Here is a 21041-nt window from a genome sequence, read left to right on the forward strand (position 1 = left end):
GAAGTGCGTCGGGACCGTAATACGGCAAATTGTGGAGGCGTTAAAATATTAAATAATACTTTTGATAAAGTGGATACTTTCAAATATTTAGGATCAATATTACCAGACGAAAATCATATTCACGAAGAAATTAAATGTCGACTAAAAGCAGGGAATTCGTGTTACTATTCGGTTCAAAATCTCTTGTCGTCGCGAATTCTGTCGAGGAATTTGAAGCTTAAAATATATAAAACGATAATCATGCCTGTTGTTCTGTATGGTTGCGAAACATGGTCGCTTACTCTGAGGGAAGAACATAGACTGAAAGTATTTGAGAACAGGATCCTGAGAAGAATATTAGGACCCAAGAGGAACGAGAATGGGGAATGGCGAAAGCTTCATAACGAGGAACTACATAGTTTATACGGTTTACCCAACATTGTTAGGGTCTTCAAGTCTAGGAGGCTTAGGTGGGCAGGTCATGTAGCTAGAATGGAAGAAAGTAAAAACGCTTTCAAAGTCTTGACTGGTAGACCCATAGGAAAACGACCATTAGGAAGACCTAGGCGCAGATGGGAGGATAATATTAAAATGGATCTCGCAGAGATAGGAATACAAAGTAGAAACTGGATGCAATTAGCTAAGGATAGAAGTCAGTGGAGAGCTTTTTTGAACGCGGCACTGAACCTCCGGGTTCCATAGGCCATAGAGTTAGTTAGTTAATGGGAAGCACACGCTGCCAACTCTACAATAAATACCTTATTCCAATGTTGCTTTACAAATTAACATTTAATGACCTTAGAATTCCTTAGCAGCTACAAAGTTACTGTAGGCACCTTCAGCGCGAGAGATGGGTTATACACTAAAATTCCTTTTTAATTTTAAAAAAAGACAGGAGATACTTACACGGTAATGGTGTCACTCTGCATGACGTACTAAGCGATGACAGCGCGCTCTACTTGAACTTACAGAAAACAGAATAAAGGTGTTTTTCTGGTTTTGATGCGAGTTTCGATACTTAACGTGATTGTGCATACGAAAAGGAATGGAGGTAGTTTCCTCTAATAAATCAATTTGCTGGGAAACTAAGATTATGCAAAACCTTAAGATGTAGGGCCATGTCCCATGTAGTCTCGGACTAAAAAAGGGACTCCAAATCAACCAATTAGTATTCGTCTTCATTTCTACCATTTATTCTTTGCTTTGATTTCCCTTTCCTTTCGTGAAATCAAAATGTACTATTGTCAGGTGTTAGTAATTTCAAATATTAAACCAAAAATCACTAACTGAACAGTTGCTTCTGCAGTTCCTTTTCTTCTTCTCGTATGACTTCAAATTATAGTTCAGTCAGGTCTTACTTCATTTTGGTTCTAAACCAAAATCATTCATTGAACAACTAGTTGTGGTATAATATATGTTTATGTCATCACGCTCAATGCATGTCAAAACGCCATTACTTGCCATGCCTTACTATTTTTGATCAATTACTATAAAGATTGAAACCGGAAATCGTTAATTTGAACAACTTCCGGATACAATAGATGATTAAGGCAGGAAATATAACTTACTCTTGGAAAGCTAAATCGATTGCAGCAAGCATCATCTCGATATCTCTTACCGTTTTCGCTATAGAGAAATCAGTATTGCAACCAGAAATAGTACTAAATTTCAACTACTTCCAATTCTGGTAGTGTGTTGCGGAATGTGATTTTTAATTCTCTTGAGATCCTGCATCCTTTGCAGAAAACCATTTGTCACTAATATCATTTTTGTTCTATGGAGATAAATGTTGAAACCGGAAATGGCTAATTTGAACTACTTCCGGTTATAGTTAATGAATATAAAACCTATTCTTGGGAAAGTGAATCGATTGAGAAATTCACATCTCGATATCTCTTACTGTTCTTGATCTGTAGAAATCCGTATGAAACCGGAAGTAATATTAAATTTGAACCACACCAGTTATTGACAGAGTGTTTAGAATAGTCATGGTACGTTGCCCTGATACTTGAATCGTTTGCTGAAAACCTCTTCTTGCTATTTCTTATTGTTTTCATTCTATGGCCATAAACATTGAAATCGGAAATAACTATTTGAACCACTTCCCTTGAAGTAGGGACTAAACAGGGGAGATGGAAGCTGAATCGATAGAAAAAATCTCGGTATCTCATACCGTTTTTGTTCTGATACCTGTCGATACCAAATACATTACAAAAATAATTAGAAATAAATGATTGGAAATTGATTTCTTTGGGGGGAGGGGGAAATTTAGGCTGTCTAAACTGTTTCGCTTAGTATCAGTAGTTGGAGTTTAGTTTTCTACTAAACATTGACTTACTAGCTCTTGTTCTTTCGTCGAGCTGTCTATTTTAGTGGTCTGGAGTGACTCCCAGAAATAATTTTATAGCAGTTGGATTCGGGTTAATGATGTTCTATGAAGAACTTTCTTATATATTTTCTTTATTTCATCCTGTCTTTTCTCTTTTTTAAAAAGTGTTGTATATTTTGAAATCAATAATATTGAATGATTGCAAAATAAACATATTGCAGCAAATTAAAAATACTCAACATGATATGCTACAGAAGTTAATATTAATCACTGAAATGGATTGCAGTGCGCGTATGTAATGTAATGAAGACCCTTCCCTTTGAAAGGCATTTTATTAGATATAATATTTGTAAGAACTATATTAACTTTCTATATAAGATTTGTAAAAACTATATTAATTATTTATTCAAGATATAAGTTCTTTATAAAGTTTCTTTGAAGGTTATACGTACATTTTTAAAGGTTTGATACTATGAAATGGTGGATTGTTATTTAACTTCGTAAAAGGATAAATTTATCGGCTAACCACTTACATGGTCATGCGAATCTACTTTTCAATACGCTGTGAATGTTATTACACTAATCGGAAATAATAATGATACGTGTAGAATGATAACATTTAAAACAAATTGGCAAAAATAAAAGAAATACAACTGAAGGGCTTGGGGCAAGAGAGTGTTATGCCCACTTTGGTCAAAAATGAACTAAGATTTGCTTGCGATTCTCCATCTGTAGTACTTTTAAGTGTGAATAAGAAGTGGTTTAAACTTAATATAAGGGATACTCAGTTCAAGCCTTTAAAATAACATATTTCAGTGTTAACCATTTTATCTTAATCTCAGTTACAGGCACTTGAAGAGTATGAATCTTACAAGGTACCTTCGCGAATTGTACCGTCGGAATTCGTGCAAAATTGATTCTCCGCGATCTAATGTGTATTGATCTAATTTTAGCGGCCTATAGCGGTAATTTGAATATTTATGGGCCTTCATATATTCCGAATTCTATCACACACTACTATAACGTTCGGACACAAAATTGCTTGTAGTTTCTTAAAATGTAACTGAACATGAATGTAAGCATATGCAAAACAAATTGGATCAAGTATTGCTTCTCTTACACATGTTACCCACCACGTTCGCTATCTTGGATCCGCCACATTGGATTCAACTTTATTTTTTCAAATGGGAGTAGGTGCAAGTGATATATCAAGTTCATGTAAAATTTTCTCGCAAATTCACTGGTGTAGTGAATTTTAACGTAGCTTGTGCCATTCGCAAGGTATTGCATGTTTAATGTCAGGCATTTCACGAATATTGAGCCAAATAGAAAGTTGTGCATGGTTCCGTGTGTAGATGTACTATTTTACGTGATTTTTCGTTGACGAAATATTATCTGAACGTACATACAGACAGATAGACAGGTGCCAATAAGAAAATGGTTTGTCTTCACCCAAATCTGGTTGTATCTGGATTTACATTAGGCATTTTAACCGTAATACAATACTTCCTTGTTATAGTGTCCAAGTAATAACAATCACTCACAGAAATGTAATAAGACATCAATGTTGTAAATTGTTTAAGCGCACAGTCCAGTTAGAAACTGTTTTCATTTGTCAACATCAAAAACGTAAACGTAACTGATATTACTCCACGATGTCTATTCGCGAAGTACCTGGAGGGATTTAATATGCAATACCTTCCAAACGGTACAAGCTACGATAAAATTCACTATACCAGTGAATTTCCGGGAAAATTGTACATGAATTTGATATATCATCTGCGCCTATTCCTATTTGAAAAACTGAAAATTGAATCCAATGTGGCGGATCCAAGAGGGCGGACGGGGTGGGTAACATGTGCCGCAGAAGCAATACTTGATCCAGTTTGTTTTGAATATGCCCACATTCATGTCCAGTTATATATAAAGAAACTAAAAGCAATTTTGTGTCCGAGCGTTATAGTAGTGCACGATTGAATTTGGAATATATATGAAGGCCCATAAATATGCAAATTACCGGTATTGTCCTCTAAAATTAGTACAACACACATTGGACCGCGGAGAACTTTGCATTTGAATAAATTTTACACGAATCTCGAGGGAACACTTCGCACATGTACCTTGTTAAAGTTTCTTGAAAACATTTGTATATGTTGTTTAACAATTCACTTTGACTACACACCACGAACTTGGTACTACATTAAACTTACAGTAAGTAATTTGATATAAGTAGTCTAAAATATATTTTTATCGTTAAACATTGAAATTAAGTTTATGTTAAGAATATGTGAAAAAATAACTCTGTAGTGTTAACAGAAAACATTATTTTACTTTCAATATGTAGCTGAATCCATGGACAACATAAACTCAGGCTTTATTCAGCTTGTAAAAAGTTTAATGTTCATAATATTTTCTTCATATTTATTTGACTTTAAACATTGAAATTTAAGTACCCTATCAAGGATGTATAAAATAAACCCATTAAACTTTTAATTATTGAATATTCTGGAACTTTAATTAACATTCATCTCGAAAATTTCCTAATTTGGTATAACATTATCTTATCTCAAGTTCATAATTTATAAATAACTCAATCCTAGGAGCAATATAGTTCTGTCACAACGTTGAAAGCTAACAATTATTATTTTTAGATTTATACACTAACTTACATTTAAATCCATCGAACTTGATCTTTCTTGTAAGAAGAAATATAAGAAGAAACGTATTGTAAGAAGAAATGTGGGATTTTCCTTTGTTATATCATTTCCCAGGAAGAAAATGAAACTGTCACTTATTAATTTTTTTGAAAACTCGTTTATCTCAAAATTTTCCAAATATGGCATAGCACTATCTGGCCCCGAGCACTTCAATTATGTGTAGTAGACTCTATTATAATTCTCAAGCTGATAATTGAAAACAAATTGTGTAAATTTATATTTTTATCACTTAAATTTAAGGTACAGAGAAAAAAATAAGATACTTATTATATATTCGTACCTATTGTCTGAATGTAATATGAATCCTGTATTACAAGTACATCTGAAAGATCCCCAAATATTTATGCAACTCTGTTGGCAAATTTTGGGTGTTTCTGTGCACTCATCGATATCTGGAAAAAATAAAATACCGATATTTATACTGTAAGCTAACACTTGCAGCCTGTTTGTACCACTCCTAGTTTAGGTTTCAAAACTAGAGGCAAAGTAAACATATCAGATGGAAAGGAATATAATCAGCTAATTAAGTACCTGAGTTTCGAGATCTGATTTTCTTTTAAAAAAATCAATTCGTAAACATAAATATATGCTGAAAGAGAAATCTCATTATAATTTTTTGATTATAAAACATTTATCAAATACAAATCCAATTTCTTGAACATATATTCAATAGCGACCGAGGTAGAGTGTGAATGTATGAGATCTTTGCAAAAATCAGGTATTAAGTCCTCATACTCTTTCAAGTCCTAATAATCTTATTTGTATAATTGATACAAGTTTATTAGATTAATTTTGAACAAATTTACAGAACATAATTATAAATTATCTTCATACATAACATACTCCTTATTTATAAACACTACATGTGAAATGTATTTATTACTATATGCTGAAACCAATAATTATGAAAACAACTGAACAGGATTTCGGCTATTTTTTAAAAAGTTGAACACGTAATAACATACCAACGCATGTTGTGCCATCTTGACCCTGTCTAAATCCTTCTTTACACAAACATCTGTATGATCCTGGTGTATTTTGACACTTTGAATTGATTGAGCACACCTATAAAAAGATTGAAAATATATATAAACGAGGGAATGTCTTTATAAGAGTTATAAAATTAGCATAACAATTGAGAAGGGGTAAAACTATTTGCGACTTGACAGAAATAAAATAAATATCAAATTAATAATATAAGAAAACTTACATAAAATATTGGCACACATTGGAATGAAGAGAACTGATGTACACGATACTAGCATAATGTTTTCTAATGTTGATTATTGCATACATTGGCATAAGTTAAAACTAATTATCTCCATGACTCTATTATATCAAACCTTCAAAAATAAGCCATAGATCATGACATCAGATCTACTGAGAAATTTGGTGTGTTTAGGACTTGAATCGGCAATATGTAGATTTAATAAAAGAACGAAATGTAAAACTTAATTCTAAAAAAATAACCTGAAACTTCAATGACTACCATATGTTAGTTTTAAATATGACTTTGCTTGTCTTAACCATTGAACCAACCTGCCCAGCATATCGTGTGCATTCATCAACATCCACACATTCCTTAGCATCGTTTAATGTGTGTCCGCTTGGACACTGACAAATATATCGACCTGGTCTATTTTGACAAATTTGTCCCTGACGACATTCGTGAGTTCCTCTTGTACACTCATTGATATCTGTAATTTCAAAAGAGAAACATTTACAGTCCACAACCATGCAGATCTTATACCTATATTTATAATATACTTAACACTTGTATTTACTTTATAAGTTTTATTTCGATGGAAGTGCTTTTATTCAAGAAGTGTAGCACTCGTATTTGTAATTCTTTTAATCTTGTATATGTTCTAACGTCAGGATAGGGACAAATACCCTCAGTGCTTACACTCTCATTAAACCGCCATTAATGTTTCAATCAAGATTTTAAAGGTTTGGTTGTAATATTAAATTTATATAGTGTAATTAAGATGAATGGAATAAAGATGTGTTAAAATAGTTCCTAGAGAATATTAATTGGAAATAGTTACCCTACTGATTCATAAATAATATTTATTAGATTTTATCTCTATAGTGATCCCACAAATAAAAGGAAGCCTTCGTTAAATTAATATTTCAAGCTTTCAAATTATTTCGAATATTTTACTAGTTTACCTCTGCCATGTACAATGAAGCTTTGTCCACTCAGTCTTCAAATTATTTGAGATTAATCATTGTAAGTTACATTATTTTAACTTTTGATGTAAATAAATAGTTAAAGTAATAAACATGTTTCGATTATGTCAGATATAATTTTCATTCACCTATATACTTTTTATAAGTATTAGTAAGTGGTAATTTACATATTTACACACTTATGAATCGTAAACTGAAGTATGTAAGTAATACACTTACCTATGCACTGTGTGCCAGCTTCATTCAGTTCGTATCCTCCACCACAGTTAAGAAGGTTTACACAGCGAAATGACCCCATTGTGTTAAGACAACGTTGATTTCTCTTACAAGGATTATGAGAAGGATCGGAGCACTCATTAATATCTAAATGTAAATAAAGAAGCAACTTATAGGTATTTGATCACGTAATACTTTCTGCAAAACTTCTAGTACTATCTATAAAAATACAAGAGCAACTAAAATATGAGAAACGCTGGGATTTATGTGTGATTTCAAGTGATAACTTGTTTACTGATCATAATTTACAAGAATCTAAAACTAAATCCAAATGAATTTAAATTTTCCTTGTGACCATAATAATAGTTCTTTTCGTGAAACGCTATGTGACAAAAACTGATTTGTGTGACAAACAATTGTTAATTTTTTAATTCATGTAGATTGTTCTCAATTTGATCACATTTTAAATTTCAGTATAACGTCTCTAACTTTAACTTTGTACTCTATGTTAGTAAAGAATTCTATAAATATTAATAATACAATTAAATTATATTAGACTGAAGAAAATGAAACAACCATATTATTTTCTCTGACTACTATACCTTTACATTTTCCGTCATAATTTGGCTCATAACCACTTGGACAATTTACCGGTAAACATTCTCCTGACTTTAGTAAAACATGTCCGAGTTCACATCTTTTCTTTTCACAACGAAAGGAACCTAGAGTATTGCGGCATTGCCACGTTGGACCAAGAATGTGACAATCATCCGTCTGTAGTATACATTCATCATCATCTTCAAGCATTACATGCAAAGAAAGGTTATTTGAATGTTTTAATTATTCTAATATCTAACAATACTATAGCTTTGTTAATTATAATTTAAAGAATACTCTATCTTAAGTTACAGTTACAAATAGAAAAAAGTTAAGGAAGTATATGTGTACACAACTTTACAAATGTGCAATAATTCTATTGAGACCATGCGATAATACAGACTACAAAGACGTCTAAAATGATCGACCTCGTACTTATAATTTGTAATAGAAAACGTATAAATAAATGAATGAAGATATTTTAGATATGTTAGTATTTACTACAATTAGAACTATAAATATTAGTTAGTTCTACGTTAATGTGATATATTTGTATTCGTTGAAGGTTTCTTGAAAAAAATATATCTTTGTATATATAAAATTGTAACTTATTGGACGTGTGAGTGTCTCATCGTCAAGATTTCAGTTCAATTAATTGCATATTAAACAGGGCCATTTAAGCGATATTTCATAAATTTCAATTCCTAAATTTGCTTAGTTTTAGTTTTTCACAAATCACTAAATTAATATATACATATTGAGCATTGAACTTTTTTTTAGAGCGAAACATTTTATCTAAATCAAGATAAGTGTTGGCTTTCTGCACCGAAATTTCTGAGCAATGTGATTCAGGTTTTTGATTAACATCACTATTGCCTAAAAACATGTGTGGTACAAGCTCTATTCACAACTTATTCAGGACATTAAGGTATTTTTAAATAATGAATATCAGGTTTAATATACACTGAAGCTAAATTTAAAATTTTTCACTTTTTAAGTGTTGATTAGCTGTCTAACAAAATGGTATGAGTGTGCTTTTTCGTTTACATGTGTTAGTAAATATGCTATAGTCTTGGTGTTACATTATTTTTTAACACTATTAGAGATTAACTAATAGAGACATCTACTGAATAAATAAATTTTTAACCAAATTACACGAAAGTATAAAAATGTAAAGTAATCTACTATAAGAGAGAAATAAAAAGAATTTATTGGTATACATATTAAATATAGAATAATTTCTGTACACGTATATGTTTAACAACATTCTTAAATTAAGAAACTTACCTTCACATCGTCCAGTCTGTGCATTTAAAGTGTATCCTGTGCCACAACTAGTAAAACGAATACATTGAAACGATCCTATAGTATTATCACATCTTTGAGTCGGTAGGCAATCGTGTAAGTTTTGCTGGCATTCGTTAATATCTGGAATAGAAAAATTTTAAAATTATAACAGCATACTATCATTTCTCTTCGTTAACAATCCACAGTAGAGTATTTTAAGCTACAGTAAGATAAATGCTGTTCCGATTGTCACACGATGTCCTTGAAACTAAATCCGTCTAAGCAAGAAGTTTCTCTTTATAAGAGAAATTGTGTTAAATATTCGGACTATTTTTCTGATTATTGATGTGTTGTGCGAAAGAAAATATATATCTTTTTATAATTCAATTTAAAAAAATCATTATCTGGTTAGACCACCTTGGCAATCAACCTCTTTTGACTTCAGCATGAGAATAACACACTGAACAAGGCTATGTGATAAAAATATATAAAAACACAAGCAGGTAATAGTTTCAACACACAAACTTTGTCTTCACCATACTTCTACTCCTCCTCTGAGAGAAAGAAGTATCGTAGCTATTCCACTTTTTACGTCTCTTTGTTGAGAAACGATTTTGATAAAATCATTAATGCTGATATTTGTCCGGAAGGAGTACTCTTTACCAAATTCTATGGTAAACTTAGGGAGTATATTGTGCGTAAGCCCAGAATAAAGTAAGTATAGAAACATTATGAGCAGAAAATTAGATAATTCAATTTTATTAAATTACCAACATGTAAATGGTCTTAACAATAAAGAATAAATTATCACCGACGAAATTAATTGTACGTACTATGATATAATATGTGTGTCTGAGAATTGTTTAAACAGAATAGAATTTATTTTGAACAAAAGTATGGGTGAAGGTTGTATTACATTAATTAAAAATATTTGCATATGATGTGATACTGGTACTATTTGCGAACTTAGAAGTCATTATATCAAATTATTAATATCCAACAATATTCCAGTGTTATTCGGGCTACCTACCTCCAACCTAACTGATTACTTAAAGATTTTGTAGGTTATTATGACTGGCTAAATAAGTTATTAATTGAAAATAATCTGAAATTATTACTTCCTGGTTATTTTAATTCTCCAAATATAGATTAGTTTAATGGAATTGTAGAAACTAATCATTCTAATCTGAAATCAATACATGATAAAATTTTAGAACTAACTTCAATATTTAACTTGAAACAGTGCAACCAATCATACAATTCTCAATTTCCATATAATATATTGAATTTTGTTTTATTTAACGTTACAAATTGTTTAGTATGATTTATGTCATTTAATAACACGGATATAATATTTTTGTCTTAATACAATAAGAAAATCGAATTGTAAGACTAAGTGCTGTATTTTTCTTTACAGCTGTTCTCAGCACGTTATTAAAGATTCTTGTTTTTATTAGTTTATTGCTAGAATTTATATGTTATACAATTGTATGTTTTCACTTGCGGATAATAATGATTGAATTCATTTAAACGTGTAATCGTCTGTGTAAAAACGATATTATATTATTATATTTATAAGATAGTACGCTCACCAACGCAGGCTTGAGTTATTGGATCCAATTCATAGCCAAATTTACATTTACATCTGTAGCTTCCAATCGTATTTTCACATTCTTGGTTGCTATCACAAATTGAATCGTCTTCAATACACTCATCAATATCTGTAAAATAAGACTTAAAGTTACCAATAGACTTTTGCACTCTATTGAGAAAATAATTCTCCAATCATTAAATATTATACATGACAGCAAAATATATCAATCTTATATGTTTATGGAAGTCACAAATGAAAATGGAAATAATATTTATCATATAAGTACACAAATTCGTAGAAAATTTGCAAATAAGACATAAAAGCATATCTAAAGTTCATTGACATAATTCTGTTGTGCATACGGCCTCCATAAACACCAGATCATTCCTAGTTGAGTAATTGTCAATCCTCGTTAGCTTACTGCACTTGAAAAATTACCTTAGGTTGATAATAACCTAATCTGTCAAACATGGGTAACACTATTTGCCAGGCTCTATCCTAACGTAAGATAGTAAAATAGATAAAAAAATGCAGCCCACATAGGGTGAAAATGCTGTTTGATCAATTCACCGCACTTAACATTGTCTTGCAGGTGTAGCTAACTGTTGCAGTTTGTATGTATATGTTGTGTAATATGGATAACCATGAATAAAGTTCGGCAATTAGATCATTAGAAATATCTGAATATCAATTGCCTAATCTTCAGCACAATTTGTTTGAAGACCACAGAGAAGAAAGCTGAAGATCAACTTCTCTTCACTCTGAGAAACCTTGAAACTCCAGGCTACTTAATATATATAGCAGCAACAAAGGACTATTGACTATAAATAACGTAAATACCATTTGTCTATACATTTAGGATAGGAGGTTGTATTCCTCAAGAAGTACACACTGATATATATAGCTTCATTCTTCACTGTGGTCTAAATTTGTGCTGGATTCTGCTGTTTCAACGTGTTTTTATTAATGGTGTCTGGTAGAGGTACATCTGCAGCTTTTTCTCTCAGCTCATTTTCCAATGCTTCGATACTTTATTTTACGGAACGTACTATCATATGCTGGGATCAAAATCTAAGTTATGCCCACTAGCTATTTGCAACTCAATAGCTATCTTTATTTGAATACCTACGGCCTGTTGAATAGCTAGATATCCAGTAATATATATACTATCCCCAACCAAAGTATTCGTTAGTAGGTTACAATAAAACATTTAATTGGTACATTGTACGTATAGAATAAAAAGAGTGATTTGTTTACAAGTTTCCTTTTTTTCACAGGCCTATGTATGAAGATGATGGTTATGAGAGGGAGAAGGGTTTCTAAAAGAATGAAAAGGGACATGGTTTTGAAAAAAAAATCATATGTATAGGGCTAGAGGAAGTGAATCATAGCTTGGATATCTCGAGAAACATACAATAGTGTAAGAATCCCCACATCACGACAAAAGCTCATGTTAATACAACACGTGTTATTGATTGCAAACAATGAAGCAGACGAGAAGTCAACACGGAAGACACCGAAGGAAGCCGAAAGGAGAGGGACCTCACGAAAAGACCCGAAGAGGACACATAAAAGCGCAACCACGGAGGAACCTGGCATCAGTCGACCAACTGATCGGAACCTATCCTAAACCCTGGAGGCTGCTATCAAGCTAAGGGTTTATCCTAACCACAACTAATCCCTGGAGGCTGCTATCAAGCTAAGAGGATCACCTTAAACAACACCATACCTCGTGAAGGCTGCTATAAGCTGAGGTTTCCTAGAACCGAATCCTTGAAAACCCTGGAGGCTGCTGTGAAGCTAAGGGGTTACCCATACAGAACATTATAGCCTGCAAACCTCGGTCATTATAGACAAACTTTATTAGAACTTTTATAGACACAAAAGACTTAATTTTGTAATAAAATTGATGAAGGAGCAAATCTCGCCCGGACCATTATTTATTCTCTACCTATAAATCATTACAATATAAACTGTTCCACAGTGAGTCACACAATCACACTGGACAATCGGAGTTCAGCAACCACATAGAATAAAATGGTTAATACTTTTCTTTTCATTTTCTTGATATTTTTATTGCTTTTCTGCTACCTTAAAACCTCACGACCAAAGTTTCTGGAAAGGTTCGGAAACTTGAAAAGCACAAAGATTATTTGGGATTAAAGAACTAACAATCATGTCACTAGTAAAAATGCCCATACTTGGTTAACTTTCTAATTACGCTTGAGGTCTGCTAATTTGAGGTTCTGGATCCAATGAAACTATTTTAAAAGATCCATTCATTGGGTCACGATAAAAGTGACCACGAATTTGGAATCTTTGAAACATTGAGTGTATCAATGGTAAAAGTGCCCACGTTTGGATATGTTTCCGATGGCACTTTCCCCCTTCCTGTTCATAGAGTTCCTGGAAAAGCGATCACAAATGTGAGATATAAATAAATGTGTATATCCCAACTCTGAGGTCTTTCTTTCGTGACCCCATGGACGGATATGTTTTAAAATAGTTCTATTGGATTTAACCCCCTAAAATTAGTGTAGAAAAGTGAAGTTAATGAAGTTATAAATGCATTCAAAGTGTGACCACTTTTAGAATTGGCAAAAGTAATTCCTCAATGTCCCTAACTTTGAGTTTTTTTTCCCTGATCCCATGGATGGATAAAAATAGGTTCATTTTCGGGCAACTGGGTACTTCTACGATCACCGTGCATCAGAAGCTCATCGGGCTCGGGAAGATCAACAGACGCTGTCGATTAGTAACCCATGAGCTGACTTAAGCACAAGCTAAAAGACTGGTTGATGTTCATCGTCGATTGTTTGAACAGAGATTTGGTTATCAAGATATCAATCGAATTGTTAGATAGGGTAAGAAATGGATCTTCATACGTATTTGAAATCGCAGAAACCAATGGTTAAGCCCTGGAAAGTTTTGGGAATTTGAGGATGCATACACATTTTACGGGTCTTGTATCTGTGTAGAAATGATGTTTTTACTTATGTATTAGGCCCATTCTATTTCATTTTGTACAGACAAGTATCTTTTAATGTTTTCTGATGTTATTTCGATGACTCTTTCTATCAACCATTGTCAATCCACTGTTGGATGAAGCTCTTTCCGACTATTCTTCACGATCATCTGTCTTTGGCAATTCTTCTCCACGTTACTCTTCAGTGGTACTTAATTTCGTCACACCACTTGTAAGAGGTCGTTTTCAAGACCAGTTCTTGTGTTTTGGAACCTAATTAAGGATTTGTTTTGTGGAATCATGGTTACTTGTAGCAATATATTCTGTTCATTGTTAATACTTACGTCAATACATTTATTTTCCTGATAATACTTGTCACTCCTGTCATCTTTCAAATTTATGTAATTATTTTCCTATCTTGCGAGTGATTATTAGTATGCATCTCTCCATACTTCGTTGTGCAGTCAGCAGACGATAATATCTGATTTTATTAACGTTCATTCTCTAATTCATATGCCAAATAGCCAGACTACATTCATTAAATATTTTATGCTTTAGATTCATTGGCATTATACTTCTGAATATCAACCATCCCTCGTTTCATATTCCTCATAGCACATGCAACTTTTTCATCTTCGTTTTATTTCAATTTGAATACACTTGCTACATAAATTGAATCTTTAGTATCTTTCCATAGTTTTTAGTGTCATGTTATCAATTTTTTCAGTATTTCGATCTGCTTCATGAATTTCTTAAACTTTGTTTTCCTTTATAATATCCATATTTTCGATTGTTTTCTTACGATGTTGCTGTTGAACTTTTTTGTAATTTCAATAAAGTATTTCCGTATTGTCTTGTAAAATTCCACATATTGCATTTTGTGTGTCACATTTACAGCATTGTTCTTCATTTCTTTTCATTTTTCCATCAGACGGAAGGTTTCTTTGCAGATTCTCTACTCCTACTTTTTCATTGTAGTTATTCAAACCTTCACTAGTTGATTTGGAGTTTAGCGTCCCTTTCAGGATCGAGGCTATATGAGATGTGGACCTACAGCTTAAGTAGGATGGGAACCACATGAACTCTAATCGGGAATCCAACCCGGCTCTTCTGTGGCGAAGACATGTATGCTAATCATATAGCCACGAGGGATCTTTTACCTTCGTAATTTTATCAATAAGAATTTTTGTAATTTCCTTGTTAGCTTCTGAAAGATTATACTGTTTCTGAGTGTATCAAAATTATTTTTTACATTCAGTTAAAATACTCATACGTTATAATAATGTTGTAGAAGCTTTTCTGTTGTTGTACAAGTTTTCTTCTTTTCAGTTTGATCTTCAGACATCTTACTATTCAAAGGCGACTTTCTGTGTTGAACTTATCACACAGTCTGTAATCACATAACTACTGTTTGACATGATAGGTCAATGTTGGTTGTTCTTCCACTTAGTTGAGGCTATCCCCATTTTTTGTTGTGCTTTCTATTGAAGAAGGAATTCATAATGAACATCAACGAATCCTAATAAGATGTTTTCACGTTCGTCTTGGTCGCCATGTCCGAAATGTCCCATTAATTTTTCTTTTGGGTCTTATTATCCAGTTCTGACATTGAAATCTCCTATTATAATCTTTATGTAAGTGATTTACCCGTTCTTAAATCATCTGATTTCTTCGTAAAATTTATCTAATTTTACTTCTGAATGGCTTATTGTGAGAACATTTGTTTGAATTACTTGTGCTTATAGTCCAGTCCAACAATAGTGTTTCCCATTCAAGGCGTAGAATGGTGTCCCGGGTCATACTAGCCACCTGGAGCTTAGCATAGTTTTGTAACAGGAGGACCCCTTTGCGATTCAGCCGACAGTACACAGTTGCATTGATGCCCTGACAAGCTGGTAGCAGTTACCGATGCACCATGCCGCGTGCTGTCCACCAAACGCACAGGAGAACCTCCTTCTGGTGCAGTGCTGGTTTGGGCTGTTTTGGAACCGGTTCATGGGGTGCTAACCAATGATGACGTACGAACTGGAGCTTCGTACAGGACCCACTTCTCATCACATATCAACACCCTGTCGAAAAGTGGCTCCTTCTTCAAACGAGATAGCAAAGAAACACAGGTATCTCCTCGCGTTGCCTTCTAGCCCGGAGTCAAATCATGTGGGACCCATCGATCCAACTTGTAGTGTTTCCCAAGTTAATGGAGGTGCTGCCGAATAGTTTCTTTACTCACACCGAATTGTGGTCCCAGTTCCTCACATGTCTGGCCACTGTTCGCCCCAATAGCTACCTGAAAATCTTCTTTTGTATATGTGTTGGTCTTTCGGCACGTGGTGAACCTTCGAGTGTTTCGTCACCGTCCTTAAACTTGTTAATTAACCGCTGCACTGTCCGCGTATTCACAACACCCTCACCAAAGGCCTGGCATATCTTCCGCCCCGCTGCAGCGGCGTTTGACCCCAGTTTGAGCTCGTACAATATATAGTCCTTATTGACGCTCTCACATTCACCCTGTCTTTACGTAAGTTTGCGGTGTAACTGAACCGCCACAACTAGATAGTATGTTGGTTATATCCACACCACACCTTATCTCCATTTCCATTCAACTTACGGTTTGAGGACCAATTGAACACAGACATCCACAAAAAGTGACAGAACTTTATCGGTTACCATTATACAAATTGTACATGTTGTCACAGGTGCGATACAACATCGGCTCCTTACCGTCAAGAAAGAAAAAAAGCATACCATTTGCTGAAGAAACGTAGACCTACAAGAACAAGTCGGCATTTTCAACGATGAGAATGCGACCTCTCAATCCGTCACTGCTCATGGTGAATTTTTCTTCTTACTTTTTACGGTGCTGAAAGGTCAGTATTCGCCTTATATCAGCTGCGTTATCAAACATTCATGAAAGCTATTGCGAAATACCCCGTCACAAGTGAAATTCACTTGAAAGTTTTGCAACCTACCAGTGCAGCAGCCCACCAGCACTTATTTCGGGTTTACTATCAGGTACAACTGTGGAAAGGTTACAAGCTACACCCAACTTCCTGGGGATCGCAGAGGACTAAAATGTGTTTGGAACCAATCATGACAATTAAGATCCAGCTCCGGACTCTCTATTTTAACTTATATATTGTAACTGCAAGATGGGATGTGAACGAGTATTTAAGTACAGAAAAACAGGACTGATATGTACCTCGTTGTGTGGACATTGTAATTGCAGTGGTTGCACCAATTCGTATTATGAGGAAATCATTCCCAATGAAAATACGAACGTAGACAATATTGAAACGTAATAATCGTTACTGAAAATCCAAACTACATTAGAAGCACTGTGTACTAAAAAGAAGGTACATTGTTCTTAACGAATTCTACAACTATTATTGCCTTTCATTTCGGATACATGAAAACATTGTAAAAGCCTCTTTAAATTGGAAGTATTGTAGAGTGTGCATATTATCAATTTTTTTCTTGTAAGTGTTTATTGATAAATTAGAGAGAATTTGGTGATTCGTAGATGATTTGCTTAAGATTACGGGTAAACTGGCCTCCGATAGAACTATGAACCCAATGAAATTTTGAAGCTATATTTTGTGTATTATGGTGTATTTAATGTAAGTTTAATTGCTACTCTCAGGAGGAGATTGTCAACCGATTAAGAAACAGTAATCGGGAGAAGAGAAATTTTGGGATTTTTTTTAAAAAACTCTGTTCCCCCATGTGTGTACTAGACTGGTAAGTGCATGTAAGCGTAGCCTTTTGTTATTCCAATGAAGTAAGAAATAACATCAATAGTGCAAATACAACGTGAGTTAAACCTATTAAAGTGAGAACCAGTTATTACCTTTAAAAACACAGTTTGGAGGCCATTTTCGAATATGGCGGTCAAACAAGTCACAGGATATATCAGGACTTTTAATATGTTGTTACATAAACGTTCCCAAAGGTATGTGCAAAATTTCAGCTTGTTATGATTTTTTTTCTGGGAAAATTTTGGAATTTTTAAAAAGAAATCCCTCCGTTACTTCCCGCATGTGGAGTAAACTGGTAAGTGTAATACACGGTTTCTAAGCGTATTCCTTTGTTATTCGAAAGAAGAAAAATAACATTAATAGTGCAAATACGAAAATAACATTAATAGTGAAATCGGCGACCAGGACAAGCACTGGGCTCCTCATGTATGTTGTATATCTTGTGTCTCGAGTCTTCATTCGTGGTTAAACCGTAAAAGATCTTCCATGTGCTTTGATATACCCATGATCTGGCGAGAACCATCAAACTATGTGGATGATTGTTACTTTTGTATGACAACTCCGCTAACACATGGTATTTCCAAGAAGGAAAAGTCTTCCTTGATATATCTTAACATACCGTCGGCCATGCGACCAGTGCCTCACGGAGATGGACTGCCTGTTCCTGTTCCACCTGATTATGATAGTGACGAGGGCGGTAGTGAAACTAGTGCTGCACCATCACCTTCAAAACCCAGTTCTTCGAAAAATCCTGATTTTGTGTGTAACGATAAGTGTACAGAGAATCACAAAATAGCACAGTGTGAACTTAATGACCTAGTTGATATCTGGAATGGCCGAAAGATAAAGCTGAACCGTTTGCGTCAAGACTACAACAGTGGAATTGCCTTGCTAAGACGGTAAATGTGACTGCATTCAGTAACCGCCATATGGCATGCCTTTCATTTTTCGAAAGTGAAAAGAACTTGGTATTTTGTAGTGATGTAGACGGACTAATGGCAGCTATGGGCATTGACTATAAAAATGATGAGTGGAGGTTGTTCATCGAGTCCTCCAAAATAAGTCTCAAATGTATCCTTCTGCATAATGGCAACGTGCTACCATCGATTCCCATTGGGAATGCACCTTACATGAAAGAAACATATGACAACATGAAACAATTGTTATTGCGATTGAACTATGACAAGTTTAAATGGCAGATTTTCAGGGATCTGAAAGTCATAGGCATATTACTTGGGCTACAACAGAGCTACACCAAATACTGTTGCTTGCTGTGCCTCTGGGATAGCCGCGCTAAAACACTTCATTATAAAAAGAAAGATTGATCTAAACGTCAATCATTTGAACCAGGACCTTACAATGTTATGCACGAAGCACTTATCGAATTCAAGAACATAATTCTCTCTGGTCTTCATGTAAAATTGGGCCTAATGAAAAACTTTGTTAAGGCCATGGACAAAACTGGGGAAGAATTTCTTTATTTGCGCGAGAAATTTCCACGTCTTAGTGAGGCGAAAATAAAAGAGGGGATTTTGGGTCCCCAGATAAGTACTCTGTACAAGGATGAGCATTTCAACACCATCCTGACAGGTGATGAAAAGTTATCTTGGGATGCCTTTGTTCAAGTGTCAACAAACTCTTTAGGAAATAAGAGGACAGAAAACTATAAGGATCTTGTGGCAAATTTTCAGCACTGCTACAATAGACTGGGGTGTAACATGTCCTTAAAGTTACATTTCTTAGACTGCTACTTGGACTTCTTCCTGACAACTGTGGTGCTGTAAGCGACGAGCACGATGAACGTTTCCACCAGCAAATTTCGGACATGGAAATGAGATACGAGGGAAAGTGGAGTGCATTAATGTTGGCCGATTATTGTTGGACACTAATCAAGGAATCACCAGCAAAAAAACTACAAACGCCAGGCAAAGCGATTGCGCCTTCAGTGACCTTCCTCCGCGGGATAACAACAAGGTAAATACACGGATAATCTTATATAGGCAATAACGTAAAATTATCATAACTTCAAAACGAGAGCTAATCTTGCATTTTCATTAACATTTTCGTTATCAGCACACCCGAAAACATAAAGATTAGTTGTTCTTATACCAGTTACAGAAAAAAAAGTAAAATTTTGTTGGCTAGTGTTATTTTTAGTGAAACTCCTTAAGTTTCAGCGTGGAAAGCAACTTTTCATTCTGCACTACTGAAAGGTACGGGTTGGATCTTAGGTAGCTGCTCCAGCAAGTTTTATACATTTTCGACTGATTTCACATAGCAATTAGATACCGACACCATTTGCAGATCACAGATATATTTTTATTAAGTATTCTGTCTTTCGGCAGGTCCTGGGACTAATGAGGATTGTTATTTTTATTTTCAATTTTTAGATTTGGGCCTGGAAATGTTTCTTCCACTTTTCTCGATCTTCAGCTTCCTCTTTTAACTCCCAATATTTTCTCATCCTCCCAAATCATCGATCAGCTGTGTTCTTCCTATTCCTCGCTTCCCTTCCATCTTTTCTTCTATGGCGGTGTGAAGAAGACTATTTCTTCGCATGATGTGCCGAATCCAATTGGCCTTTCTACGATGAATGGTGGCTAGAAATGTCCTCTTCTCTCCTATCCGTTTTAAAACATCTTCGTTTGTTGCTCTCTCTGGCCATTTTATCTTCTCCATCTTGCTCCAACACCACATTTCGAAGCTCTTTAAATATTTCTTTTCTAACTTAAGTAATGTCCAAGTCTCCGAACCATACAGTCCAATGCTCCATACATAGCACTTGACCAACTTCTTCTTAAGCCCAATATTGAGCCTGCTAGTAAAGAGTGATCTTTTCTTGTTGAATGCTTCTTTAGCTATGGTAATTCTTGACCTGATATCTTTGGTGCAGGAAGCGTCTCTCGTCACAATACTTCCCAGAAACTTGAAATTATCGACCTCTTCAAGTTCTCTTTGTTCTACTCTGATCCGTAAGGACGTGTTTCCACGGGCTATTCTCATGACTTTCGACTTTTCGATGTTAATTTCCATTCCATACAGTTTTTCAGTGTCAACTATTTTGTCAATCATCTCCTGTAGTCCTCCTTCGGTTATAGCTATTGTAACCGTATCATCTTAAAACGAAATATATTATAAAAACACTTCGCTTTAGCCCTGATTCGTTTATGTACCTTTAAATCACTACGTTATTATAATAAATATATCAACTACTAATTACTAACCATAAACATGAATTGTGTCCAGATATCGTCGATTTATTCTTCTGTTTTATACGTACATGAAATATCAACAGCAACCATAGCTTTTGTACATATCTTCCAATTTCGTGTGTATAACTCAGTAATGATCTTTCCCATAACAACTAATAATCTTGTCAAATAACAAACTGATAGTTTTTGTCATAGTC

General features: G+C 34.2%; 1 protein-coding gene across 4 annotated transcripts in view; it reads right to left on the bottom strand.

The window, feature by feature from the left end:
* LOC145688004 (uncharacterized) overlaps positions 1–21041 on the bottom strand; it is a 132607-nt gene that overhangs the window by 7192 nt on the left and 104374 nt on the right. For 3 of the 4 annotated variants that reach the window (XM_081761670.1, XM_081761669.1, XM_081761667.1), the window contains 7 exons: positions 10911–11039; positions 9319–9459; positions 8037–8231; positions 7438–7581; positions 6565–6722; positions 5991–6090; positions 5306–5417 (listed from right to left, as the gene is read on the bottom strand). In XM_081761670.1, coding sequence (XP_081617796.1) covers positions 5306–5417; positions 5991–6090; positions 6565–6722; positions 7438–7581; positions 8037–8231; positions 9319–9459; positions 10911–11039 — 979 coding nt within the window. The remainder of the gene's footprint in view (positions 1–5305; positions 5418–5990; positions 6091–6564; positions 6723–7437; positions 7582–8036; positions 8232–9318; positions 9460–10910; positions 11040–21041) is intronic. The other variant, XM_081761668.1, reaches the window with a different exon arrangement.

The sequence above is a fragment of the Thermobia domestica genome, chromosome 6, assembly GCF_964235325.1.
Source record: "Thermobia domestica chromosome 6, izTheDome1.hap1.1, whole genome shotgun sequence".
Classification (NCBI taxonomy): Eukaryota; Metazoa; Arthropoda; class Insecta; order Zygentoma; family Lepismatidae; genus Thermobia; species Thermobia domestica.